At 38.9% G+C, this 27385-nt stretch overlaps 6 protein-coding genes across 6 annotated transcripts; 1 reads left to right on the top strand and 5 right to left on the bottom strand.

Moving 5' to 3' along the window:
* Positions 1 to 120: 120 nt before the first annotated feature.
* On the bottom strand, positions 121 to 2827 carry admA (ADAM family of metalloprotease ADM-A). Its single transcript, XM_073723971.1, has 3 exons — positions 2700 to 2827; positions 1614 to 2622; positions 121 to 1524 (listed from the first exon to the last, which is right to left on the bottom strand). The coding sequence occupies exons 1-3, from the start codon at positions 2779 to 2781 to the stop codon at positions 390 to 392; spliced, it is 2226 nt and encodes a 741-aa protein (XP_073585734.1). The 5' UTR covers positions 2782 to 2827; the 3' UTR covers positions 121 to 389.
* A 1682-nt stretch (positions 2828 to 4509) lies between these two features.
* BDW74DRAFT_176604 (uncharacterized protein) lies at positions 4510 to 4830 on the bottom strand (the record flags this gene model as incomplete). The annotated part of the gene is made up of 1 exon (XM_073728656.1): positions 4510 to 4830. The coding sequence occupies one exon, from the start codon at positions 4828 to 4830 to the stop codon at positions 4510 to 4512; it is 321 nt and encodes a 106-aa protein (XP_073585733.1).
* A 687-nt stretch (positions 4831 to 5517) lies between these two features.
* On the bottom strand, positions 5518 to 7286 carry BDW74DRAFT_190010 (GMC family oxidoreductase; the record flags this gene model as incomplete). Its single annotated transcript, XM_073732097.1, has 2 exons — positions 5518 to 6549; positions 6597 to 7286. 2 exons carry the CDS (start codon positions 7284 to 7286, stop codon positions 5518 to 5520), a joined length of 1722 nt encoding a protein of 573 aa, XP_073585732.1.
* A 1244-nt stretch (positions 7287 to 8530) lies between these two features.
* Positions 8531 to 9574, top strand: BDW74DRAFT_150129 (uncharacterized protein). Its single transcript, XM_073723970.1, has 2 exons — positions 8531 to 8705; positions 8770 to 9574. The coding sequence occupies exons 1-2, from the start codon at positions 8658 to 8660 to the stop codon at positions 9526 to 9528; spliced, it is 807 nt and encodes a 268-aa protein (XP_073585731.1). The 5' UTR covers positions 8531 to 8657; the 3' UTR covers positions 9529 to 9574.
* Positions 9575 to 9589: 15 nt separating this feature from the next.
* BDW74DRAFT_176601 (DUF3632 domain-containing protein) lies at positions 9590 to 10327 on the bottom strand (the record flags this gene model as incomplete). The annotated part of the gene is made up of 1 exon (XM_073728655.1): positions 9590 to 10327. One exon carries the CDS (start codon positions 10325 to 10327, stop codon positions 9590 to 9592), a length of 738 nt encoding a protein of 245 aa, XP_073585730.1.
* A 3897-nt stretch (positions 10328 to 14224) lies between these two features.
* On the bottom strand, positions 14225 to 16733 carry BDW74DRAFT_190002 (glutamyl-tRNA(Gln) amidotransferase, subunit A; the record flags this gene model as incomplete). Its single annotated transcript, XM_073732096.1, has 8 exons — positions 14225 to 14519; positions 14578 to 14657; positions 14735 to 15039; positions 15089 to 15583; positions 15652 to 15879; positions 15946 to 16020; positions 16070 to 16374; positions 16427 to 16733. 8 exons carry the CDS (start codon positions 16731 to 16733, stop codon positions 14347 to 14349), a joined length of 1968 nt encoding a protein of 655 aa, XP_073585729.1. The 3' UTR covers positions 14225 to 14346.
* Between the last annotated feature and the right edge of the window lie 10652 nt (positions 16734 to 27385).

Here is a 27385-nt window from a genome sequence, read left to right as displayed (position 1 = left end):
AGGCTGTGCTTGAGAGCTATCCATGAATCTAAACGTCGGTTGACGCAGAAGCCGCCTTTCGACAGAGTAGATTTCAAAGGTGCGGCGTAGACGGTTTTGCTGCTTTGTTCGTCGCTCACCCTCAGCGAACGTAGATCAGAAATATATATTTCAGGCGCCACTAGGCAAAGTGTGGACAAAGAGGACCCTAAAATAGGTACCGTTGGATTATACGGAGAGGCATATGTATAGCAAATCGGTTTTTATGGGCTAGCGGTATACGCTAAAGAGTATAAGGGTAGGCAAAAAGCCGAGTGCTCAATATTGTACGTATATGGGGGAAGCACCTGGAGCCTTGGACAATAGTATAAAGTGGGTAGCAACAAAAGTCATATTGATACTAAGACCTGTCACGCATATCGAAAAGACGTCGGCGGCATCGGCTGCCCACCACCAGCCCTAGGCGAATACGCCGGCGGCGGCATATAAACACCCGCAACCTGCGCAGTCGGGCCCGGCGGAACACCCCTACTCCCACGCACTAACACTCCAGCCCTCGGGGCCTGGACGGGCCCTGCACCGCGGGGAACAGGGATGGGCCGCATACTCTTCGGCCTGCGGCGCCGATAACAGCGCGAAACCAGACAAGCCAGGATAACAATAACAAGCAAGCTGCCCAGACCCGCCGCAAGGCCGATGACGAGGGCGCGATTGCGATCGAACCAGGACGCACCGTTCCTGGGATTATTTCGATTTGAGCGGCGGCAGACACCGGAGGAGCAGAGGCCGTCGGAGCAGGGTGTTCCGTCGAGGACGGTTCCAGAATTGCTGCAGGAGTTTGAAGAGGGCGAAGAGCAGGAGAGCATGCATGATTCCGTGCTGTTTGAGCAGGATGAGATTGTTGCGTTGTCGCCGGAGATCTGAGCTTGACATTGGATGTCGCGGCTTGTGCATTGGCCACTTGCGCAGAAGAGGTCGGAGTCTGAGCTGCCGCAGGAACTTCCGTTGTCTTCGGTTTCATCTTCTGGACAGTCGCCTGAGTCACCGGGACAAGCTTCTTCAATGTCGCATTCGCTCCGTGCGGCGCGACAGACTGTTCCTCGTGAAAGAAACTGGCAGTCGCGACAACAGGACCCATCGCCGTCTCCATCACCAGAAGCCGAGTCACAGACGGCATCGCCTATAAAGCGACAAGTTGACCCATCGCAGCAGGGATTGTCATCGCAGTCCTCACCACAATCACATTCCTCGCCAACCTCAACAATCCCATTTCCGCATTCGCCGGTAGAGACAGTGGGTATATCCGTTCTGGTCGTAAGGCACCGCGCCTGAACGCGTCCTCGTCCGATAGCAGAGCAGACATTTCCAATCGTGCACGGCGAAAACTCAGTCTGCGGAGATGTACTAACGGGGTTCATGATGTACTCTGCATCCGCGGAACAGGTTGAACTTGAGAGCGGGCAGCATTGACGCGATGAGCCGGAGAGGGAGCAGAGTGTAGACTCGCAGTCGTGGTATGCGCCGAAGGTATGTCCACTCTCGTGCCTGGACAGACGAAATCAGTTCCACGATAAATGACAGAAATCAATTTCCGTATGGGTTACGGTGATGAGGAAATAGGGATGTGAACGTACGCGAAAACCTGCCACTGATTCCCCGCACTCGCAACAACATTAACGCCCATTTCCCCACAGAGCTCTCCGACCCACGAAACACCAACTTCGGAGCCAGTCGGACACCCCGTCATAAGCGTCCAGTACGCATTATCATCATTGCCGATAGTCGAGCGCCAGGACGAGAAGGCGTTGAGGCGGGAGTTCAGATCGCCCGAACCACAAGGCGTATTCCAGGGCTCCGAGGCTGAAGCGGAGGAGGGGCATGACGACTCAGAGATGGAAAGGTTGTGGAAGGCAAGTGCTATATTAAACGAGGTTTCGAAGACTTGGGACGCAGTGTTTACCATGTCGATTAGGGAGGAGATTAGCTCTTCGCTGCTATCAAAGGATGCGGTGTATGTGCAGTCCGTTGCGATGCCGACGAGGGCAATTTCTCGCTCAGATGGGCAGCCGGAGTTGTCGCCGATTGTGTCGACAAAGTCTGAGGCATCGAGGGTTGGTGTCCATTGGCGGGATTGGAGAGTTGCGAGGGTGGAAAGTGCCGGGTTGATTGAATCAAAACCATCGTCTGGAGAAGTGCGGTGGGCGAGCATTTCCTTCTGGGATTGATCTGATGTGCTAGGCCGGAGTTTGATGTCGTACTGCGTACCCTTGACACTGAAGGCGCCCATGAAGAGCGGGCTCAATCCATCGCAAAGGACACTAATTCTCGCCCATCCAACCTTTTCCCATCGGTACGCCACTGACTGTACGAAGACTGCGCCCCTGAACACCTTATGGCTATCCCGTCGTATCACCTCCCCCCGTTCCTGTCCGCCATCGCCGAGGAAATTGATGTGCGGATCCTGGATCAGAAGGTCATGGTTCGGTTCGAGCGCGAATTTGATCGTTCGATCGCCTTCTTCCTCCAGTGTGAACGTGAGATTGAACGGCGCGGTGGCGCTAATACGTTGCCCGGGGGTATAGATAGCGACATTCCGGAGGAACGTGCCGTTACTCGGTGGTGTAATAGAGCGGACCGAATATGCTATTCCAGGTCAGCGCTAATACAGACTTGAGTACACTCTTTCTATCGTAAAAGCAAAGGGTGTGAGGGAGACTTACCTTGTACCATCCCCGAGAGAAATACGGATAAGCAAAGCAAATAAACCATAGGGGTATAAAACACCCGATATAGCCCCCTCATCGCAGCGAAACCTGAAAATCTCAAAAGATCACCCCTCCATCCTCGCGGCACCTACAGATCGGGCTCGGTATATAAGTGGCCTCCTCACGACTAAGCCCGAGCCTCCCAGCCCAGCTCCACCTCTCAAACCCGCCAACTGCCACGATGAGGTGCAGCAGGGTAACCAGCCCCGACGCTCGGCCCCACATTGTAGCCCAGCAGGGTAGGCTTATGCCAAGCTTAGGCATCAGGATATCGCTTCCCCGGCGGACCCAGTTGGACCCCGTTGCGCCGAGCTCAGGCGGGCCAAGAGGGCCTCGTCATCGTGGGAGCGCCAATGCTGACCGGTGCATACTCCGCTCTGTGGTGTCGAATCGGTAAGGAAGGTTGAATTTTGAAAGAAAGGCGTGCAGTGCACAGCCTCGATCGCTTTGGCGTGGTGTTTTAGATGGAATGTGTCAAATGCTGAGGTGGTGTTGATGCGGTGTTAGAATTGGTAGGGGTGAGATGGTTTGCACGCGGGAATGGCTCGGGCACACGAGGCTGAGTGTTGGAGAGGGCCGGTCAGCGTATCGCGCCCAGCGCTGGTATTGGATAATCATGATTCTAATGGTCAAAATCAATTGAATGAAACTTCAATCAACGACAAGAATAACCAGACTCTGCTAGATGATACCGCTTGTCCCTATCTCGATGATCCACAATGGTAGCGGGGCAATCGATCTGTGTCAACGAGAGGCGCAGCAACTCCGCTCCTTAACTCCGAACGAAGTCCGTGCGAGGCCGGGGACTGCTTATGCTGCATTACGCGTTCTAGAGCTGGGCATCAGCCACAGATGCGTCTTGCTGACTGACGGGGTACAATTGGCTGAAACGCTGTACCAGTGTATGCTACTAGTGGGCGTCTCCGCTGGAGCTGTGATGTAATGGGTAGTATGTATATGTATTGACACCAACATAGCTCTAGCCACTGTGATGTCGAGAAGGATCGACCCAAACAAAAAGTTCTAGCGCCATTTGCCTGTATGAGGAAGCCGCGTCGCCTAAAAAGGGTCTGGTACATAGGTACGAACAGCCTACGTTGGCAATGGAAAGGGAAACAGAGCATGGAAGGGGATCGCTGCTACACTGTATCGACCCCGATATTTCTGTGCAATCTGATATTACCGGCTAGCTCATCTGGAAACATAACATAAAGATCATGCTACTCCCCGGCTATATTATCAAAAGCATGATATGAGCACATACTATCGTCAGGCATTAATGTCAATAACAGGGTCTAAGGTCCAACCCAAGCTGACGGAAAAACGAAGCATCGCTACTCTCATCATGCAACGACAATCCTCCAAATCTCAAGCTTCCTCGCCTGCTCATACACACAGTTAGGGCAGGTATCACCGCAGAGCATTGCCTGGCCACTCCCTGGGCGAGATTCCCCAAGATACGGCTCGATGACGCGAAAGGCCCGGAATTGGGCGGTGAAATTTCTAGCGGTCTGAATGATGTGGATGAGCCTAGTGGCCTTTGCCTCTCTATGATCCGGACCATTGGGGCTTGTGGTCTTTTGATCTAGCTCGTGGTAATCCAACAGGGTCACGCTTCTCGCCAGATGGTGGTATTTCTCTCTCAATGAGGTGTTTCTAGGGTGCTCGCAGGGCTCGGCCTTGCAAGCACCGAGCAAGGCACTGAGGCAATGCGCAAAAGACACATCACCTCGCTGCCCGGAGACAGTTATTGGGGATATAAAAACTAATCGTCCAAGCGCTCGCGCACCGATAGAGTCATGTCGGAATGCACCCCATCGGACGATGAAGTTATCGAATTCACCGGCGGCTGTGTAGGGTATGGCACGGATTCACAAGATGGTGGACCATGAAATCGTGAATAATCGCTAAGAAGGTGGTGATGAGACCTATTGTTGAAGACAATCGGTCCATCCATCAAGTCCATGCCACGGTAGGAATAGAGGTCTTCACCCTTGTGTAGCGCTAGGAAGGGGTAAGGAATGAGTGTAGTCGAGCCGTTCGAGTATGCTAAACGACCTTCAACGAGGTCCCATGAACCGTACATCTTGGAGAAGATCTTCCAACTATACCACGAGCTATGTTCATTCGCACCTGTGTGTAAAAAACCCGGGGCAGGTGCTTGCCTCCCGACGACAGATACCGACCAAGGAACGTTGGCATGTGGTTCAACAAATAATGGCCCAGTACTCCGGACTGGGTGGGTCTAGAAGTCTTTGGGGATTTTGTCGCTTTAAAGTTTCCTAGGCAGTTTGAACGCGTTGAGTCTGCTCGCTTAGACATGTCCCGAAGCCAATGGCTGCCAACTTGGCGTCCAGAACGCTAAGCACTTGCGTTAGTTGCCTAGGGCTGCTAACGCATTTCTCCACTAGTTCAAACCACGCCTTAAACCTATATCATACCCCCTGGGACGTTAGGAAACAGGTGTAAACTAGCTCTAGTACCCCCGGAGGCGTTAAACAAATACTACTACTACCACTGAGTGGAGCCAGCTCTAAGCGCCTGCCCAGCGGTAGGAATTGTGTCAATACGAAAGCTGAACAACATTCCAAGGTTTGTCCGCGGAACTTCCTGAGCTGATCAGGATGGATCTTCATACTTTCGCTGTGGGCGCATCCCTCAAGCAGTTTGAATACGTCAAATACCCCGCCAAATCCATGTCTAGCCCTATTTACAAACACCCACGTCGTCTATCCTAACTCTAAGTACAAAGCAAGCACGTCGCAGTAGGAGTTCATGTGGCCTCATACTCCTCCAAAACCGCATCCGCAATCCTAAGCGCCATGCCATAAAACGCCGCCATGACATGCGGGCTCATCTGCATGGGGGCAATACTCCCATCAACAACGCGCAGCCCCTGCGTCCCATAGACTCTAGCTTTGGAGTCAACAATGCCACCGAGCTCCCGTTTCATCATGGCGCATGTCCCGATGGCGTGGTAATTTGGTCGGAAATTGGTTGTTACATAGTCCTTCCAGTTCTCTAGGCTCGCGTTGGGAGGGATGTCGGGGCCAGGCGTGATCTCGCCGTTGAAATACGAAGCCATACCCCCAGTACTCTGCAAGTTGCGGGCGAGATTCGTCGCGGCTGTTTGGACGAGAACATCAAGTTCGTTGAGGTAATACTTCGGGTCGTTGGCATAGTGCAGGAGATACGGGTCGCTGCTGAGGATATGCACGGAGCCGCGTGTAAAAGGGGGGAGATCCCATGTCTCGATCTTGATTTGGCCGGATGTATCAAGGAAGAGTTCTGCGAGTGCGACGTCCTCGTTTAGAATCCACTCGCGGTACGTCTCGTATTGGATTTTCAATGCTGTGGCGTTGTGAAAGCCGCCGTTGGACACTGTTTGATTTGCCCAATTATCGAGTTTGGTGCTTAAGAGGTTTCGTACGTGAGCAGTGTCACCGCCGAAGAGCTCTGTGATGTTGGCGTAGTAGACTGCCTGTCCTTGGCCGTTTCCTGCGGGCCTAGTCCGGGCTGTCACGGACGTCGTGGTTTGGTCTTGCATGTTCAGGCCGACCGGTAGGGCGATGAGCTGAGTGATATTGGCTCTGTTAAGGACAGTTTCCAGGCCGATGCCGGAGTACTCGAGGATCAGAGGCGATATGGTAGATCCAGCAGCAAGGAGGACTTCACGGTTGGCGTAGACATTGAAGTTAAGAGACTTGTGCGTCTTAAAGTTCACCCCGATAGCTCGAAGTTCGAAAGAGTTTGTATCGAAGAGGATCCTTCCCACCATCTGCCCCGTTAAGACCCCAGATTCGGCCTCCGGTAGTTAGGCAACAACCATTCCCTAGCCGCATCAGCGCGGACCTGATCCTCATGCAGATTATTCGGAATCATCGAGACACCACGCGGATGTCCACAGTTAAAGTCCACTTTCGTCGGAACCCCCCATGCAGAAATGGTATTCATCAACGCCTGTATCAGGGGCGACCATTCCTCGCCCGTATCCCGCGGCCCAACATCCACAGGCCCATTAAACCCATGACACCCCGGCTCAAAATGATGCCCAGCAGCAACCTGCTCAGCCGTCAACGGCCGCGCCTTCTCGGCACGATTCATATACCCAACCAAACTCCCCCAATTCCACCCCTCATTCCCAAACACCGTTTCCCACGCATCAATCTGCACCTTATCTGGTCTCGTCCACGACTGCCCATTAATAAGCGTTGAGCCTCCAAGTCCCCTTCCGGCTTTAATATTATGTGTCTTATTATCTATTTGCGAGACAGTGAGATAATTCTGGTCGACGCTGCTGCCAAATGCTTCGCTGTAGGACGTTGCGTCTTCGATGATGGGTCCGTCGGCGGATTCATAAAAACCCTTTTCGATTATGAGGACTGAGATGTTGGGGTTTGAGGAGAGTTGTGCGGCGATGGTTAGGCCTGTTAATCCGCCGCCGGCGATTATGTAGTCGTAGCTCTTGTTTGCGACGTTGTGGGGGTTGCTGACGAGGTGGGGTTGGATGTCTATTTGGGGCGTTGGGTCGTAGGCAGACATCGCAAATGGAAATGCTAATAGTAGACTCTTGACGGGCCTCATGGCTGGAAGTAGAACCGCAGAGCCGGAAGCACGCGATGGAAAATAGAGATGGAGTCGGGAAAGACATCAAAATAGAGGTCACCATGGGCTTAAGTAAGTTCGAGGTGTTCCTGATGGGCCGAATGTGGACCAGCCCATCAATCGCATCACACTCCTGGACGCACATCTCGATCTTGAATCGGTAGGACGAACTTCAGATCTCTTTACATGGAACTTGGAATATTCGTCTAATTGGCTTGTCTTATTCTTGGTATGGTAGGTATTCGAGAGCCACGTTTCTATGACGACATTGTCGATCCCCCGGTATACATCATCAGCGCTCATCACATTTTACAACATCGAATATTTGGATACCTCGTCCGTTATCAGGACTCAGACAGTTAAGCTACTAACCTGGTGTCAAGCCTACGGTACTGAGAGCAAGCATACTGCGACGTTTCTACTCAGGACTTACGCATGCATAACCAGACATACCCATCCAAAAGCCAACAACGTCGTAGAAGAACATGGCGGTAGGTTTCAATTTCTTCTTCTTATTATCTTGAACAACCTCTTCCCCTGTTTCTAACGTGTCACTATGACAATTGTGCTGTCTAGCTATTACCAGATAGAAAATAGTAAATCGTTTGAAGCATTGTCCCAAGATCGGCATGCCGAAGAGCGTCTCGGCATCCCGAGTCTTCCTCGTCTGGCAACACCTGGGGACTCGTGCAGCTTCTTGGCTCTTAGTATTATAATTATTTCTAGCTGACAGTGGCTTCGTATTTCTGGACTAGACGGATGTCCGTGTACCTAGGTAGCTCACTAATAAACTATAAAGAATATTGGATTTCTCTGCTGTGTTGGGTTCACGTAGAAAGATATATATGCCACGAAAGGAATTCTGTAACGGACACAATACCGCTACTGCTAAACCGACGTCTTTTTAGTCGATACAACATTTCCACTTAGCACCATGAGGAGTAACTTGATGGACTCGCTACCGTCAATTTGGTGACCTCCGAATCTTGATAATTTCGAAGGCTTGCGAGGTGGAAGACTTCGTGTCACGTGGCAATGAGCTCGGCTAAATGTACATTACTTGCACGCCTACCCAAGGGGGTGACACCTGTGAAAATAACTGCGTGCAGACGCGTCCTTCGCGTTTGGCTCCCAGTCTCCCCGCGTCTCCCCGCGTCTCTCCGTGTCTCCCTCGGCCCCCACGTCAGTCTCCACCTGGTCATTTCCACTGACAGCGGTAACTAGGAACTCATCGAAATCACTCTGATTCCAGAAACCACTGTCTCGTCGACAGAGATTCGCCTGCGAAAAAATATCCAGATCAGCAGAATGCCGCGACGTCGAGCGAACAAAAAACCAAAGGTCAATCACCCCGAGGTACGCATGTTGTTTTGCCCTTGCGCAGAGCCCAGTTCCGCACGCCATGCTAAGCACAGTCCAGATCCAGAATGAACAGCTAGGCTTGGTTTCCGACGCCACAGGCCCCATGGCCTCCGATATCAATCCAGACTCCCGCTACCCCAACCCTGGGATTCAAGGTCGTCGATTTAGACCCGACCTGGAGTACCCAGTCAGCTACAGCCCGGAAAAGCTTGAGGTATCACGTGGAGACCTTGTTCTGTTGGCTTGCCCATACTGTGACCCGTGTCCTTGCTGTGGTGAGATCGAACCCCACAAAAATGAAATCGTGATTGCGTTCGACGGCGGGTGCTGGAATAACGGCAAACCGGGTGCTCTTTCCTCGATCGGTGTGTACGTCGGCGACTCGAGCCAGTATAACCTTGCTTGCACACTTGGCCAGCATGACCAGCACACCAGTCAGCGTGCTGAGCTCGAGGCTTGCCGGCAAGCGCTGTTAGCTGCGATTGGCATTCGATCTTCTTGGGTGTCGACCGAGCCGAACAACAAGCTGTCTGTGGTCATCCTCAAATCTGATTCGGAGTATGTAGTGCGCGGTGTGACGGAGTGGTTGCCGAAGTGGAAGAAGAACGGATTCAAGAACTCTGGAGGGTTGCCGGTCGCCAATGTGCAACAGCTCAAGGCCATTGACAATCTGATCGAACAGCTGGAGCAGTATATTCAAGTGGCGTTTTGGCTGGTGCCTCGGGCTCTAAATCAGCAGGCTGATAATATGGCCAGCTATGCAGTTTTGTATGATGGGGAGGGTGCGGATGTGTTGCGCCGTGCGGGTGATTTTTGATTTCCCAGTGTTACTCGTTCTTGACATGAAGGCGTTTCCATTCCATCTCTATTTACCAGCGCTAGACGCTCCTCATTATGGACAAATCTGATATACAAACTCCGTCAATCTTCTTCAACTCATCGAGTCTCTCGATCCAGAAGTTCCACCTATCCAAACTCATCGGTCCCGCCGCCCAAAGCCTCCCCTCCCTCTCTAGCGCCCATGACCTCTCAGCCTCCGTCGCACCCTGCATAAGTCTCCTGCCAGCAATCTCCATCCACACTGCCGCAACAGGAACCTCAAAGTCCCGCACAGCACCATGGCATTCCAGCGCGTCGGAGATACATTCATACCCCCAATCAAGCGGCAACACACCAGCCACGGCACAAGAGGCCTCCACAAAAGCCAGGTGCACGAGCTTCTCGCGTATCCGCTGTCGCGCCGCTGGATCCCGCGTCTGGGTCTCCAGCGCTTGCCGCCAGTGTGCTTCCTTCCATGCATCCGACTTCGAATCCCCGAAAGTCTTGCTGAGGTTTTTCCAGACGGGGTACCCATCTACTTTGTCTGGTAGCTGGGCAAGTTCCATGAGGAGAGCGATTAGCGGTCGCGTGTGGCGCTCGGGTAATTCGACGAGCGCGTCTTGGATGATACCGAGTATGCGGTCTCGCAGGTCGGTTTTCTTCTCCGACACAAACTCGAACGCGCGTGACTTTGTCATGGCCAGGGCTGCCTCGTGGGCATTGAAGTGGCCGTTTAGATAGGCCTTTAGCGCGGCGGCTTGATGGGGATGCGCGCCGGTCTCGTTCTCGCCATCCATGGGTGCGGTGTGTTGGGCGAACCAGGCGTCCTGGTCCGAGGATCTGAGGATCCGAAGTCACCGAGAGAGCTGGGGTTCATTCTTTGGTAGTATTAGTATGGTTGCAGAAATGGGAAAGATACTAAGGGCTGTGTTTGGGTGATGAAGCTGAATGGTCACTATCTGTTGTATGCAAAAATCAGGTTAGGGTTATGCGTGTTACCGCCTAAATTACGCGCATGTAGCTAATAACCCGCCCTAAACTTTATAACATTTATATTTTAATTCTTACTATATTATTTTAAGTTATAACTTTTGTTAAATAGTTGTTTTTAAAGCTATATAAAGTATTAAAGAATATTTTAAGTAGTTAATTTTAGATCTCTATAAAGTATTAAAATATTTTTAAAAAATATATATATTCTAAATTACTAGTAATAATACTATATAATCTATAATATATATATATATATATATATTATATTAAGGCGCTCCTAGTGCTTAGTAAAAATAAAAAAAAATAATAATTATATATTTATTAAGGTTGCTAAGGCAATTTAGTATTTGAAAAAAAGAGCTAAAATAATAAGGTTATATAAACTTTAAAAGTAAAGCACGGGCCTTGATTATAATAAAGTAAAAAAGTTTTCATTAATAGCTATTACTTCAGCTAGCTATTTTTATAAGCGATTTTTTCTTTCTAATTTTATATCAATTATTTTAGTAACTTCTTTGTTATCTTTTTTATTGGTTATTTTACTGGCTATTTTATTAAGTACTTTAAATGGTGCCTTATTATCTCTTTTACTGGCCCCTTTAATTGCCATTTTACTAGCCCGTTTACCAGCCCTTTTACCTGTAGTTAAATATATTTATAATCAAAAGAAACCCACGCCAAGGCCTTATATAATAAAAAACGTAAGAAAATAGAATAAAACAATCTTAAGGTAATTATTAAGGGGGTTTTATTTATTTAACTTGTATGAGATTTAAGAATCTTAACTTAGCTAAAAACATGTGGCCATAAAGTTGTATAATAAAAAAATAGTTACATAATAAAAATATACTGAAGTAAAAGCTCATTAGAAAAAAAACTCTTGTTTACCTTAAAGCTTAGCTATAAGCTTAAAAGAATTATAAAAAAAGTAAATTATATTATATAAGTTTTTCAAAATATTAACTTATTAATAAGCTTATATAAAATAAGTCATTATTAAATATAACTTAAAAAACTTTTTATATAATAATATTTGAACAATGATTAATTAGAAATATTAATCAAGTTATTAAGGGGCCTGACTTTAAATTTATTTTCCAATAAGTAGTTATTAAATATAAAAGTGGCTATAGAAAGTTTTAATAAGTTTTTGATAGCCGCAGCAAAAGAAACTCTATTTTGAAAGAATAATATAATAACTATTATAAGGAAGACATGGTTTTTGCCTAAAAAATAATTATTGCAGTAATACCTTATGCCTTAAGTAGATTTATTAAAAATAAGGTAGCTATTTCATTTAGCCCTTACTAGTCATACCTTTAATTTTTAAGCTAATATTAAGTAGCCACAAGTAATAAAATATAGATATATAAGCTACCTTTAAAAATAATTTAAAGGTTATATAAGCATAATTTATAAAATTAACTTATTTTAAATATGATTACTAAAGGGCTGACGCTATAATAATGATAATAACATGAATAGTTTGTATTAAATTGACTATTAAAATTTATATTAGTCAATTATAATATAAAACCTAAATAAATATCATAAATGTTAATATAGTATTACGACTAACTTTCTACCTTTTATATCATTTTATTTTTCATAACACTAAGAGGCTACATTTAAAAAATTATATAAGTTAATTAACTAATTTATAGCATAAGAAAACAGGTTAAACATGGCTTTAACAATAGAAATATAATAGCAAGTGCAAGAGTTTATAATATAAAATTAAATATAAAAATAAATAAAAAAGATCCAAGAAAATATATAGTATTAAAATAATTATTAAACTTCATAAAAATGAGATTACTTTTAGTATAACCGCAAGAAAGATTTATATAACTCTTACATTTAAAACTTTATATTTGCCTCCGCCACCACCCTTTTTACTTTACTAGTACTAATAGCTTTATATAGCCTATTGGTAGCTACTTTAATAACTGCTCTAGCCTTAATATTAATTTCATTTGACCCAATAAGAAAAGCCTGATTACTATAATAACTAAAAGATATAAGTATATATAATAATATATTAGTTTAATAATAAAAAAGGGGGGGTTTAATATAGGGGTTACTTACTATAATTATAGTATTAGGTATATTAAGGTTACTTTTTTAAAGTATATATTAGTATAATATTATTATTAAGAAATTCGACCGGTATTAGCGAATAGATTAGCCGTGCCGCAACAAGCGCTGTAATAACATGAGGAATAAGGTAACCTGGACTAGTCATGCCACTAAGATTTATAAAGGATAATAACCCAATAATCATTAAATATGCCTAATATACTTATAAAACTATAATGAAAGTAAGTGAAATACTAAGTAAGCTATTTATAGCATAATAAGTATAATCAGATTTATATATTCAAAAAAATTTTATAGTATTAAATAATTTTAATTCTTATTTATTATATTTAAAAACTAAGTTACCTTACGTTTTACAATTCATTTAGTTTTTTTATATAATCTTTCTAACCTTAAATCTTATACCTTCTACTCATATGCATAGAACATCCTTAATTCCTACTGGCTTAAGATATACCGGCAGGCTTTATCTAATAAATAATAACATTCAATATTTAACTTTAAGTTATTTTAATAAATTATTATTTAATCCCTTTACAAGCTGTAAAGGTAATAATGTGTTTTTGGTAATATATTGTTTTTATTATAGCGTTAATAATGATAATATATTTGTTAGGTAATAAGATTATCTCTAAAAATACCTTATTTAATTATAAATATATAATGATTCAAACCCCTTATCTTAATTCTAAATAAATTAATAATACAACTTATATATAAACTTAAATAAGTTTATTAAGATATTATTAGCTATTATAATACTATTACTTAGAAGACTTATTATTAAAGGAAGATTAGGTAGTTATATTATAAATATAATTTATAATGTATTATAATTTTTATATATTATTTTAAAACAGTGCCTTTTTATTTTTCTTTTAGTTATATGAGCCTTGTTTATAAATTGAATAGTTAATATTTATTATTTTTATAGCTTACTTTGCGACAAACAATTTGATAAGCCAGTTAACAACCCACTGCAAACAGCTTTTGCCCTTAAATGTTCCTGAGGAACGGTGGAATCTCGCCCACGGATTGCATTTACCGAAGTTCGAGCGCATCGAATCCATAGAATATTCCGCGCGCTTCGACCCAGATGCGCCTAGGCTACAATCAAGCCGCAGTCCCAGAACCACCCTTAGCAGCGAAGCTTGCTCGTGTCCAGTTCGCGCTAGCGAGTCGCAGTCGGACATCCGATAGTGGTAGCATGGTCCGGCTACTGCACTTGTCTCGGCCCTCGCGGGAGTCGGCTAAAAAGGCAGTGAGTGGGTTTTTGGCTTAGTGGCTTACAGGCCCGGAGCTGTCAATGTCATGTCAGTGGCAGCTAGGGCAGCAGGGCCGAATCTAGATCCCTGCTCATCTCCGCATGGTATAGACATTGCTGTCCAGACGCGATAAACTAAACTCAAGTTTGCGACGGCGTCTTAACCATGTGCCGCCGTTTACGATCTAAATCCTTTGATTACCGGTATTTGCTTAGTTGGGATTAGATGGTCACTGGCCTCAACTATTATCTTTCTGGCGGTCGGAAATTTTTTTCACAGAGTATGCGCTGCAGCCCAGAGAAATACGTCCAATTTTTGGGAGTCAAAGTAGGTGGTCCGGTGCGTAGCCTCGGCTTTCCCTACACTCGGGACAACCTCGGGTCCACAAGGTGTAAATTACATGCCCACCACCTTGGAGCCTATCAGACCGTTATTTCTCATTTACCCCGATCCAAATATCAAGGAAACAACATGGTTCCAGCAGCCACCGGGCTCAGAACGCCCTGGGCCTCCATCTCTCGCACCATTGACGCCACCATCAGGTCGCATCCACGTGCTGCAACTATGCTCATTGTGACGGGAAGGTACTCGGTTTTGCCGGACTTGGTGCTGTTGTAGGGTACTTCGCCGACTGTCTCTTGTTAGTGGAACCTAATTATTTGATCCGGTGAAGAATGCTGGAGACATACTCGGCACAACCAGATCGGGAACGCCTGCGAACACTGCGATGTTGCTATTGGAGAAGCCCCAGAATGGGGCGGTTGGAGGTCTGCGTTCAATGGTGAATCAGTTATGTCTACACTTGAACCAACGTTTGGCATAGGGGTGCCTCAAAGGAATACATACCCTAGATATTGATCCCGATAGTTCGTTGCTCCGACACTATTCGGATAGATGTAGATGCTTTCAGAACAGGAGTCATTGCTGTGTGCTCCAAAGCCCGAGGAACTGTCCCACCAATCTTTGAAAATGGTTTTGTTAGTCCAGGCTTCATCCCATCCTGCCTGTCCTCGATCCTGGCCAATCTCCCACCGGAGGAGAGGACCAGGATTGATGTACGGATTGCGCCCATCGTGCTTTGCGGCGTAGTCGCGGAAGAAAGGTACGCCCAGGTGGAGCCATTGGTACACTGAGATGAGTGTTCCATACGTCTAGACGTGGTCAGCTCGGACTGAGATGTATAAGAAAGAGGAGACAAACGTATTGCAGCATATCTATCAGGGATATCGGCGCATCAGCAGGTCTGGTCGAGTTCCATGCTGCCATTACATCCACTGCTGTCCTAGTGACACCCAGAAACTCCGCAAACCTCGAAACAAAACCTTCGATAAGAGCCGAGGCCTCTGGGCTGCCCACGGCATCCTCTCCAAAAGAGGCACTGGGGTAGAGAAGCTTCTTGGGGTAGGAAGAGTACTCAGGCTGAAATTCCTGATACCACACGCTCACAACATCAGACCACGTCCGAGCGCTTCTCGCAAACACCCCCGTTGTGTCAAGTCCAGAGCACAACGGAATAACCTCATCCAGATCAATCGCGCCCGTGCTCGGTCGATTCCCAAAGATACCCTGTGCACCGGCGGGGCCGCGCATTGAGCCGCCAGTGTCGCTGCCGATGGCAATGTCGAGCCAGTCGTATGCGCCGATTCCAGCACCGGGGCCGGAGGACGAACCACTCGGGTCTTGATATCCATCGCCCTGATATTGCTATTAGTGTTCATGACCCAAAGGCAATGGGGGGTGAGTTATCTAGAAGCACGCCATACTCGAGGATTAAAAGGGCAATGAAAGTCGACCCAGTCGGCCGTCGGACGGTCCCCATTGGCAAATTGCACAGTTCCCATCTTGCCCACAAAAACAGCGCCGAGATCGATTAATCGCTGAATGGCAGTTCCTGTGGTGTTGCGTGGCTCATAGAGGGAATAGTATGCGCGATTGCCACCACTAGTTCGAAGACCTTTGACATGGAAAATATCCTTGACCCCCATTCGCAGCTATTTCACCATCAAGTTAGCCTCGAGCGGGGAAAGAGAAAGGGAAGTTGGATTTTGATTTTGTACCCCAGCCAAGGGCTTCTCAGGCGTTGTGGTGTAGTATAACCTTGAGGGAACAGCAATTCCCCGTCCCAAGATACCCTACATGATCGTCAACTAACAGTTGCATAGGGGGTATCAGAAAAAGCACCTCAGTAGTCACCGAAAGAGCACGATAACCACCTTCCTCATCACTGACAGCTGGTTCCAAAAACGCATACTGCGTATCTAGGTATACTCGGTGCGCCTTGAAGACGTTCCCAGTCTTCGTCGACACAAAGTACGGTCCGTCTGGGAGATCGTCTGACAAACTGGCCTTAACCACGCTTTGTGTCGCATTGACAGTGTATGATGATTCAACCATGAAAAGAGTCGTGTGCTTCTCGCGGATCTTGCTGATGATGGGAATTATATCCAGCACTGGAGACGCTGCTCCAGTGTATGAGAGGTAGACAGCTAGTCGAAGTCAGTTGGCCATCGCTTATTATTGGAGTGCCCTCTATCTCACCATTCAGGAACGGAGTACTGAATACATCGTCACGCTCCAGGTAGTCTGCTATGATCGCATCGTACTCATCGGCCGCAAAGGTGCTGGAATTACTGGACATGGCGGTCATGGGCACGACGTCCACATCAGGAAGCGCAGTCGAGGCAGAGGAGGGCACGTTCGACAGATGTGCTACAGGGATGTCGCCCACATAGTATGAAATGCCATCGAGCACAGTGACTCGGCCATGGGCGAGATGGTCTGCACCAACAGAGGCGAGCAGATCAAAGACGGCGAATGCGCCCAGCAGCGCCATTCTAGTTGCCATTGTTGAAGGAATGCTGACGATTCGAAAACCCTTTCAATGCAAAGGAATTAGGCTATTTATATCACTGTGTCCAATGTTTGGTTGATCGGGCGTTGGAACTTACGCTAACCCATAAAGAGACTAGCTTGTTGGAGCACCTCTGATTGAACCCCAAAACGGTGCTGAATACTGCCGGTAAGCTCTCTTGGACCTGCATCTTCAGGAAAAGCTTATCTCTGGGCCTGCATCTTATCGAAGCTTATCTCTGGACCCTCCTTTATCTTCCTCCATCGCTTATCCTGCCAATGGTTGCTTGCAATAGAATCAAGATCTCCAACGCCCAGTGGTCCGCTTGGCGCTAATGCAGCTTGCTGACAGGCCCACATGAGCTTTGGAGTATGCTTACTGGAATCATCTACACAGTAGATACTTTAAGTCACTCTTTTACGAGATAAGATCCGTCAACATGATTTCAGGATAACTAACGCAATGCGCAAGCGAGCGGGGCTACTTCAGGCGTTTCGGCCGCGATCAAAACACTCCCCTAATTTAACCATTAACCATGCCACCAAAAGCGCGTACAAAGTCAAAAGATTTAATTAGGAAGGAAGGTCAAATCCTACTTGCAATGTGTGCTATTGAAAAAAACAGAACTTCACGGTGCTTGTAAAGCTGTATGTATATATTTTATTCTCTATATAATTAAGTGGTATTTAAATAACTAAAGCTACTTCTGTGATTACATAGGACCAGGGGTCGTGTGATCATTATTAAACTACTGAAGTATGAAGATCATGTAATCGATGAATTATTAAGGGAACTAGGATAATCCATGCTAGCGAACTAGTATTAATACCAGGGAAGCAAACACCTATACTTATTACTAAGGCAATGACTTCTTAGTAATAAGGGGCTGTGTAAATAGATAGTCCTAGCACCTTTAAAAGGCACTTAACATACCCCCTTAATAAAGTAATTATAAAACTACCTTAACTTCTTAATCTAGTAATCCTTGGCGTCCCGTGGTGATGATTTAAGAGAAAACGCAGGAAAACTCCGCATTATTATATTATAAAACTAAGGGTGTTAAACCGTGTATATAGCCTGTTAAACTGCTTATTTAGTGGAGAGATTCATGATGACTATTAGCTTCATAAATAGTGAAACTTTATTTTTTTAAGCAGCTTGGTAAGTATATCCACCATATTATTATTAGTTTATATATATAACAGGTAAATTAGCACCTTTAAAATGATATTTTTAATTTAATAGCAGGTAATATTAATATGCTTTATACATGTATTAGCTTAAGGATCATTTATTACCCGCCTTAATATTAGTTTATTATTAGTTAATAATTACATCATAGTAATGCCTTAAATCTAATTATCAGGGAACAAGTTTATTTAAAAAGGCAGACCTGGGATAACTACTAAATTAACTATAAAAAATCATAGAAATAATATATGTATAAGTAAATATATAAAGGGGTCTAAGGCCTATTATATTATAATAATTAATCATAAAATAATTTAATCTTAAATAATTTATAAAGTGCCTGTAAAGGTTAGGAAAGGATTATTAGTTATAAATATAATCATAAAAGGCGCATGCTAGATATTCCCTAATATAATAAGTTAACCGCGGACATAAATAGTAATAAGGGCAGCGGGCACGAGGATAAGAGTAGGAATAGGAGCGGGAGCGGGAATAGGAGTAAGAGTAATAACTATAGCTAGCACGGGTGCTGGCCCTCCCGCAAGGGGTATTTATAAATATTAGCTTATAAAATATAAAATATATAAAGTAGGAAGCTTATAAAATATAAAACTTATAAAATCTTAAACTTATAAAATAAAAAGCTAAAAAAACTTATAACTTTTTTTAATAAAAGGGGCTTTATTTTTTAAAAAAGAGGATAATAAATATAAAAGCTTTAAAAGTAAGAAAAAAGAATAACTTAATATTTTAATAATTATGTATAAAGAGGGTTTAAAAATAATACTTTTAAACATACTTTAAAAGAAACATATAAAGCTTATAAAAATAAAATATAAAAGAACCTTATATCTTAAGGCATAATGTAATATATAAAGCTTATAAAAATAAGATATAAAAAGACCTTATATTTTAGGATATAATATAATATATAAAGCTTATAAAAACAAGATATGTAAAGACCTTATATTTCAAGATAATAAAGTATATAAAACTTGTAAAAAATAAAGAAATATAAGTAATAAGCAAGGCTATAAAATATATAAAAAAAGAAAAGGCTTATAAGGAAAGGGGCCAAGATTAAGGCTTGCAAGGGTAATATTAAGGAAAAAAACTTATAAAGGGTATATTAAAAAGTAAACAATTTAAAAAAAAATTAAAAAAAATTTAGAAGGGAGAGAAAAGATTTTTCTCACATTTTTTTTAATATTACTAAAGAAACCTCACGGAACCTCCTAGTAAAAGTTTTAATAAAATATACATGTAATTATTATAATACTATATTTAAAAAAATAAGGAAGTTGAAATATTTTTGTAAAAAAGGCCTTATATTATATAAAACAAAGGCCTTGCGAAGCTTTAAGACAGGATAAGGGCTTTATAAAGCTTTAAGCTTATAGCCCTTATATATAAAATATGGGCCTTACAAAGTATTAAAAACTAGGTAATACTAAGTTTTATTTATAAAAAAAGCTAGATATTTTCTGTAGTAAAAAATACGCGAAGCAGGATTAATGAATTAAATATTATAAAAAAATAATACCTATTATAATAAATTAATAAAGTAACTATAAATATAAAAATATATCAAAATCCTTACTTATAAAATATTCTAATACTTAGGGTTATAAACACTTGCAAATAGGATTAATATTTAATATTATTAAAAAAGTATTTATAAACAGGATTAATAATTAATACTATTAAATAAATATTTAAAAAAATAAATTCACGGATATATATAAAGTATTTATAATCATAAAGCTAGGGGGAAATGGTATACCTTTTTTTTTATTATGAAGTATTTTTTTCACTTTGGGTGCAAGGTTCTTGATTATTATAAAGACTTTTTAAGGGTGCTGTGACTTACTTATTTTACTAGGTATAAGGGCTGCGAGAACAGGTTTTAAGAGATTAAGATTATAAAAAAAGGGTAATTATAAGGCCTATTATAGTATATATAAACTTTTTATAAAAAACTTAATTATATTTATAGAATAATTATAAATATAATAATAAGTTAGTCTTAGGCTGACTTAGCCTATAAAAATATTATTTTTTAATAAAGGCCAGGACTCCAGGACTTTAGGATTAATTTATTATTTTTATTATATTTTTAAAAAATACTTATTATAAGACTAATCTATAAGGTCCTTGGCCTTAGAAGGGGTCTGCAAATAGTGTGAAAGGGTATAATATACCTAAAAGGATAAGAATAAAAGGGTTTAGAAGCCTTTCTCTAAAAACTAGCTTTATTATAAAATTAATACTAAGGATTAAAACTCTTCCCTTGCGGAGAACAGGTATTCTTTATATATACTAAGTTAGCATGGGTGCTAACTTAGTCTATTTATAAAAAATCCTCCGCGGATATCTCTTAAGTTCTTATAAAAGGGCTATATATAATATTATAGGCCTTATAACTATCCCCCTCTTTTATAGCCTTAGTTCTTTAAGGCTTATATTTTTATAGTTTTTATAACTAGCTTAAATATTTTAAAGCATTCTTAAAAAACCTCCGCGGCAGCCTAAAAAAACCCTTTGCAAGGGAAAGAAGAATTCTTACTATATAATAAAAAAAAGATATACTTTTTAATATATTACTATCCTTATAACTTTTTATACACGGCCTTAAGAGCTCTTCTTAATTATATTAAGTTTTTATAAATATTTTTTTAAAGTGTCAGGCCTTGCCCTGCAAGATTATTTATTTTTTTATATATTAAGATTTCTTGCAAATTATAAACATGTATTATTATTACAGGTGCCTTAATATATTTAATTATTTTTATATACTTTTTTATACTTTAAGTATAATACTTCCGCGAGCATGGTCTTTATAAAATAAAGGCTATTTTATTATTATTAATTTTATAAAAATCCTGCTAGGTATCCTGTATTTCCAGCCCCCCTTTTATTTTATATATTATTTAGGAAGTTTAATAAAAAGGTTAAAAGGCTATAACTTTTATAATAGTACCTGCTGGCTATACTTATTATTACTTACAGGAGAAATATTATTCCAGGTTATTTTTTTTATATTAGTTTTTAATACTAGAATACCCTCTTATTTTCTTCCCTTTTTTTTTTCTTTCTTTTTTTTTTAATAATATACTTTAAAAACTCTGTGAGTATAGCTATTCCTTCGCGGATTTTTTATTATTATTTATTTTATATTATTTTTAGGTTATCTTTAAAAGGTCCTCCTAGCTATGGCTTATAAGGTCTTCCAGGCGCCTATAAGTAATATACTTTAGTATTTTTATTTTTATATCTTTTTTACCTTTTATTATATATTTTTTATTTTAAAATTATTATATAAGGTTCTCCTGGCTCTCAGCCACCTGTTAGCTTTGGCAAGTAAGATTTTATAGGTACTTTTAAGTAATATACTTTAGTATTATACTTTTTTACTTTACTTTTATAGCCCTTGCAAGCAGGTAATTATTAACTTATATATAAATTTTTAAGTTATTAAAATTACCTTTTACTATTATTACTTTCCTGTTCCCGGCTTTTCTTATACCCCTGCCCGTGGCTACTTATGGCCTTAATTTTTAGGCTGGCCTAGGTATTAATAACCAGTAGTATTTTAATTTTTAACTAAATTTAATAAATATCCTTTCTTCTTATATAATTACCCGGGGAAATATAATTATAATACTATTTAATATTATTACATGGCTGCTAGCTATTATAAGTATTTTTAATACTTTTTTTATATATATACTAACACCTTGCAGTTACCCGGCCATCTTATAATTAACACACCCCCCGCCTAAGATAAGCCACTTTTCAGGAAGGCCTGGGATACCTTACCTCCAGGCATGGTAATAGTTAATAATTAGGCTATGGCTTAGTTTATTAATTATTTAGGGAATATATTATTTTATTAAAAAACCTTTTTTATAAATAACTCTTAAATCCTGCCTGGCCTTGCACCCTAGGACAGCACTAAGCCCCTGTTTAATTAAAAAAGATAATAAATTTTTGCCCTAGTATATAGGCATGTATATTAATGCGGCTATGCTAGTAGGATTTAAATTATAAACCATGTATAAACTTACAAGGCTATTTTTATAACATATGCTGGAAATAAACCTCCTTATAACTATAAGTATACTAAGTACTATTACCTGTTTACTAGGATTAGTAAAGGCTAACCTATATTTATAAAATATATTTTTAGGGGGATTAGTAAAAAATATAATAATTACTTATATTACTTAACTTCTTATTCTTTATATAAGACTAGGTAGTCTAGTCAGGCACTACAGGCTTAAGTTTTAGTAAATAGTTACTAGTTAATTCACTTATAAAGCCTTTTCCTATAAAAATAATAGGCTTTATTCCCTATGCTTATAAGGCATACGCGTATAATAATAATTTTTATAAAGAATGGTTAGGCATTAGTTTAAAAGGGGAGGATGCTATTAGTTAGGTTTATAAAAAATATTTTTACCTTATTTTTATTTTTTTTATTTTAAATAAGGTTTTTTTTTCTTCTTACTATATACTTTTTATATACCTGTAAATACTTTAAGTTTCTAACTAGCTTCTTTATAACCTCCCTATATCTTAATTACTTTACTTAAAACTACTTAGGATTCTTAATGCCTAAACCTAGAATATTCTTTATATAATACTTTTTTTTATTTTTATTTATAAACCTGGTTTTATAATACTTACAAGTGTTCACCCCCTTTATTTCCTCATGTTTACGGAGCATGGATATATAAAATATATTATATACATAAAGACTAGCTAGTAAAGCCATATAATAGGCATTTTATCTTGTTTACTTTACTATTTTTCGCGGACCAGACTGGAGCTAATCTAACTTCTAGTTTAGCCTTATCCGTAACTAATTTATATTATTAATTTAAACATAGTTACTAACCTAAAAGGTTCTTGTAACCCTTTTTATATTATAATACTTTATTTATAAGGCCTAAGTAACTTTAATACCCTTCCTGGCCTCCTCGCGGATCTTTTAAAGGTGTCTTATTTAGTTAAACACCTTACAGGATACCTTATTCCCTAGTTCTAAGTTTAATATAATAACCCTAGGATTTATTTTATATATTATATAAAATAATATATTCTAAATAAATACCTGCTATAAGTTATTATATATAAACTTTATAAAAGGCAGATAAGTAACCTAATTATCCTGCAAGAAGTTAATATATCCTTATAAAAACTACTTTAAAATATTATTTAAGTATTTTATTTAGTTATTTATTTATAAATAATATACAGTACTTATTAAGTGCTTTACCAAGATATAATATATAAAGTTTAACTAAAACCCCTTTGCAAAAACACTCCCACAGTTTATTATAATATTTACAGGCACGTCATGTAACCAGAATACCTTATAAATTACTAGGTAAGCTAATTTATGGCCCTTAATTAACTTTTTTATAGGGATAAAGTAAGCTATCTTACTTATTTAATTTACTACTACTAAAATAGTATTATATGCCTCCCGCGAGTTATTAAGATCTTTTATTTTAATACTTGCAGGCAGGTTTATAATAAAATTTATGCTAATTTATTCCCAGGGCTCCGCGGGTACTGGTAAAGGCTAAAGTAAGCCTTATTACTTATTATAAATTACCCTTAAACCCTAGTAAATGCTATATAACTTGCAGTACTTTTTAATAAAGTTATATATTTTTAACTAAAAGAACCTTTACTTAACCAGCTCCAAGGTCCTTTTTTTTTATAAAATACCTTATAAATAAGTTATTATATAACTTTGCAAGAATTCTTATTTATAATTAATAATAATTTAAAATATATAATCTTTCCTGGTTATATAAAAGGCCTTACCACACACGCTATTATTTTTATAGCCATAAAGTATTTTTATATACCTTAGGGTTTCTTTCCTGTAATTTATATTTATAAATTATACCTAGGATTTTTCTTGCTAAGGGGTCCTACTTTAAAAGAGCTAGTAAACTCTTTAGGATTTTTTATAAGAAATTTAGCCTAAATAGCCCCTTCTTTTTATATATTTTTCTTACCTCCTTGTGAGGAACCTTTATCTTTAATAAAAAATTATTATTATTAATAATTATAGCTATAAGCTATGCTTACCCAAGCTACTAGGGACCTAACCTATTTATATAAATTATAAACCAGTCCCTTCCCAGGTCTTTTTATAAAGCCTATATTATAGTATTTTTTATAATTATATTTAAAAATATATTCTCCTGGGCACCTTGCGTGTTCATAATACCTAATTACTAAAGTAGCTTTTATTTTACTTACTCCGCGTGACCCTCTTAGTCTTCTTTATATTAATTATTTTATATATAGTTAAGCCTTTGTAAAGGTCTATCCGCAGGGTTTAATTTCCCTGTATAATAAGTAATTTAAAACTAAAACCTAGCCAAAAACTAAAATTAATAAATCTATATCCGCGAGAGCACCTTTATTAATAACTAAAATATAGCCAGTGCCCCGTGGTTTATAATTATCTTAACCTTTTATATAATACCTTAAAAATAGTACCTTTACTTATAAAAAAACTTTATAATAGCCAGAAGCTCTTGCTCTCCTATTATATAATTATACTTTAATATAATAAGTTTTTATAAGAAAAAAGCTACTGGCTTTTATATTTTATTTAAATATAACTAAGTTAATATTCCGCAAAAACCACCTTTTAAGGTATTTATTTTTACCCGCGTGAGTAACTTTTTTATAAAATAGTTTAATCTTATTATTTCCCTAAACTTTTTCTTAAGAAAGTTCACTACCTTACAGGCCGCCGGGGTTATTATTAACCTCTTATCCTTAACTATTCTTGCAGGACTATTCTTAGGCTTCTTAAAAAGATTTATAAAAACTGCTATTACTATTATATAAGCATAAATAAACCTGTGGTACTAATTAGTAAACCTAAAAAATATAAAAATATTATATATTATCTCTGGCATGGGCCACTCCTAAATTATAGCTACTTATAATTTTTTTATTTTAACTTTGTTAGGTGTAATAATATACCCTAAAAAGTTAATTCTTTATATAATAAAGCTATATTTACTTTACTTATAATATAGCCCTGCCCTGTAAAGCCTCTTAAGTACCTTATAAACATGCTTTTTATAATTATTTATATCTTATAAAAATATAATAATATTATTAATATATATAATTACTATAATATCTAGTAAATCTTAAAAGACCTAGTTTATAAACCCTTAAAATATTACAGGGGTGTTTATAAGCCTAAATAATATTATTAAGTACTTAAATAACCTGTACTTTATATAAAAGGCTGTCTTTTACTTATCCCCTTTTATAATTTAAATCTAATTATAGGCATTTTAAAGATTTAACTATATATAAATCCTTGTATTACTTAATCTCGCGATTATCTTATTAATAAGAGGAAGTAAATAATAATTTTTTATAAATATAATATGTAGCCCGCGGAAGTCCACGCATACATAAACTCCGCTATTTTTTTAGGTATATATAATAGCAGTGCCCCAGCTAAAGATTTAAATAAATAAATTTATTTTTTTATAAGTATAATATATATATACTTATAAATAGCTGTAGTTTCTTATAAAAAATAATAATATAAGGGCCTAAACAGCGGTTTCTTACCTTTCTTAATCTTAATCTTAAGATTAACCCCTTTATAATAAGGTGAAAGTTATTAAGATTTCTTTTTTAAAAAAATAATTACAAGATCCCTATACTATTCCAGTAGCTTATTACCTAATATAATTTATTTAATTTTTATTATATTAATTTAAAAGAATTATAACTAGTCCTCGTGAATTTTTTTTATAAACTTTTTTATAAATACCCCTTTAACCTAATAATCTTGCTTTATAAAGGTTAATTCCTTTATAGCCTAAATAATCCATGGGTTATAAATCTTTAATTATGGTATTCCTAGTATTATTTATTTTATATTTAGAAAAATTATTATAAGTATCCTAAACTTCTTTTAGTTCCTGTGCAAGTTCTAAAGGTTTATATTTATCTTTATAATACCCTTATTCCGCACTTGCCCTTTATTAATAGCACGCGTGAATATTTAGTATGGCAAGATCTTTTATCCTGCCTGCTTTATAAAAAAAGAAAAAACTATATTTACTTTACTTTTATAATTTATAAGCACCTTATAATTCATGGCTACCCTGTTAAATAAGGTAATCTTTACAGGTAAGAATATTTGCCTTATAAAAACCTAATTTATTTTTAGCTAAGATTATTTACTAATAGCTATAGCTATTATTATAAAATTCTTATATTATTTTTTATTCTTTGCCTCCTTAAAATATAAATAATTTAGTTTAATATACTTAATCTCCTTGCAGTAGTAATATTAAGGCTCTTACTTTTTTTTTTTTTTTTATAAAAGCAGGCCTTTTAATCTTATATTTACCTATTTTTTATAAAAATCCCTTGTTCTTACCCTGCGAAGAGTTATTTAGTTTAAAATTTATATTTATAGGTTTTAAATTAATACTAGTCTAATCTTATAATATAAAAAAGGCTTAGTTAAAGCTTGGTAACAAGAAATACTAATTTTGCAAGTATTTTTAAAAAGTACAGCTGTTCGCGGACCTTTTACTTTATTACAGGTAAGTATAATTTAAAAAAAATTTATAAAAAAATAATATTAGTTTAATTTCCTTATTTTCCTAGCTCTAACCACTGTTCCCTTTAATATTATAAATATATATAGTTTAATTTATTCTTAGCTAGTCTTATGCGTAAAGCCTTACTTCACGCAGTGTATAACCTATCCGCAGGATCTCCTAACTATTTAAGGAGAAACTCGCGGAGGTCTATTTATATTAAATTTTTTAATATTTTAAACTTTATACTTTATAAATCTTACAGTGTTAAATTAAAATAAAGTATTATAAAGTTTAAGACCTTTTCTAATAAAAACTATTAGTTTTTTTAAAGGCCTAAACTTTTTTTATAAATATATAATAATTTATATAGCTTTTAGTACTATACTAATCCTTTTTACTAGGTAATTTTAAGATAAATTTTTTTTAAAGGTATAAAAAAAGAGATTAACTCTTCTTATATATACCTGCAAGTAGTCTTATTTATAATATATTTCTTATAAAGCTATTAAATTAGCTTTACTTATTTTAGTTTCTTTTTTTATAACCTTACTTACTTGTAAAGTTCTTCCGGAGATAGTTCCTTAAGCGGCTGTAAGAGGGGTGGCTCCCCCTTATATAAAGATATAATAATTTTAAAGTTAGATTTTATTAAGCCTTTATAAATAACTATAATTAAACCTTTTTATAAGGGGTAAACAGGTGCTCCCTGGATAGTCTTATAAGAGATTATTTCTAGTTACCGCGAGGTTAACTAGGTTCGCGGTATAAGTGTAAATTACCCCTTATAAATTAAATATATTAATAAGTATTAAAATTATAAGGTCCTTGGCCTTAAAA

Source organism: Aspergillus multicolor (assembly GCF_047715735.1).
Source record: "Aspergillus multicolor strain CBS 133.54 unplaced genomic scaffold BDW74scaffold_7, whole genome shotgun sequence".
Classification (NCBI taxonomy): Eukaryota; Fungi; Ascomycota; class Eurotiomycetes; order Eurotiales; family Aspergillaceae; genus Aspergillus; species Aspergillus multicolor.
The sequence above is the reverse complement of the archived record's forward strand: the minus strand, read 5'-3'. Positions and strand labels throughout refer to the sequence as shown.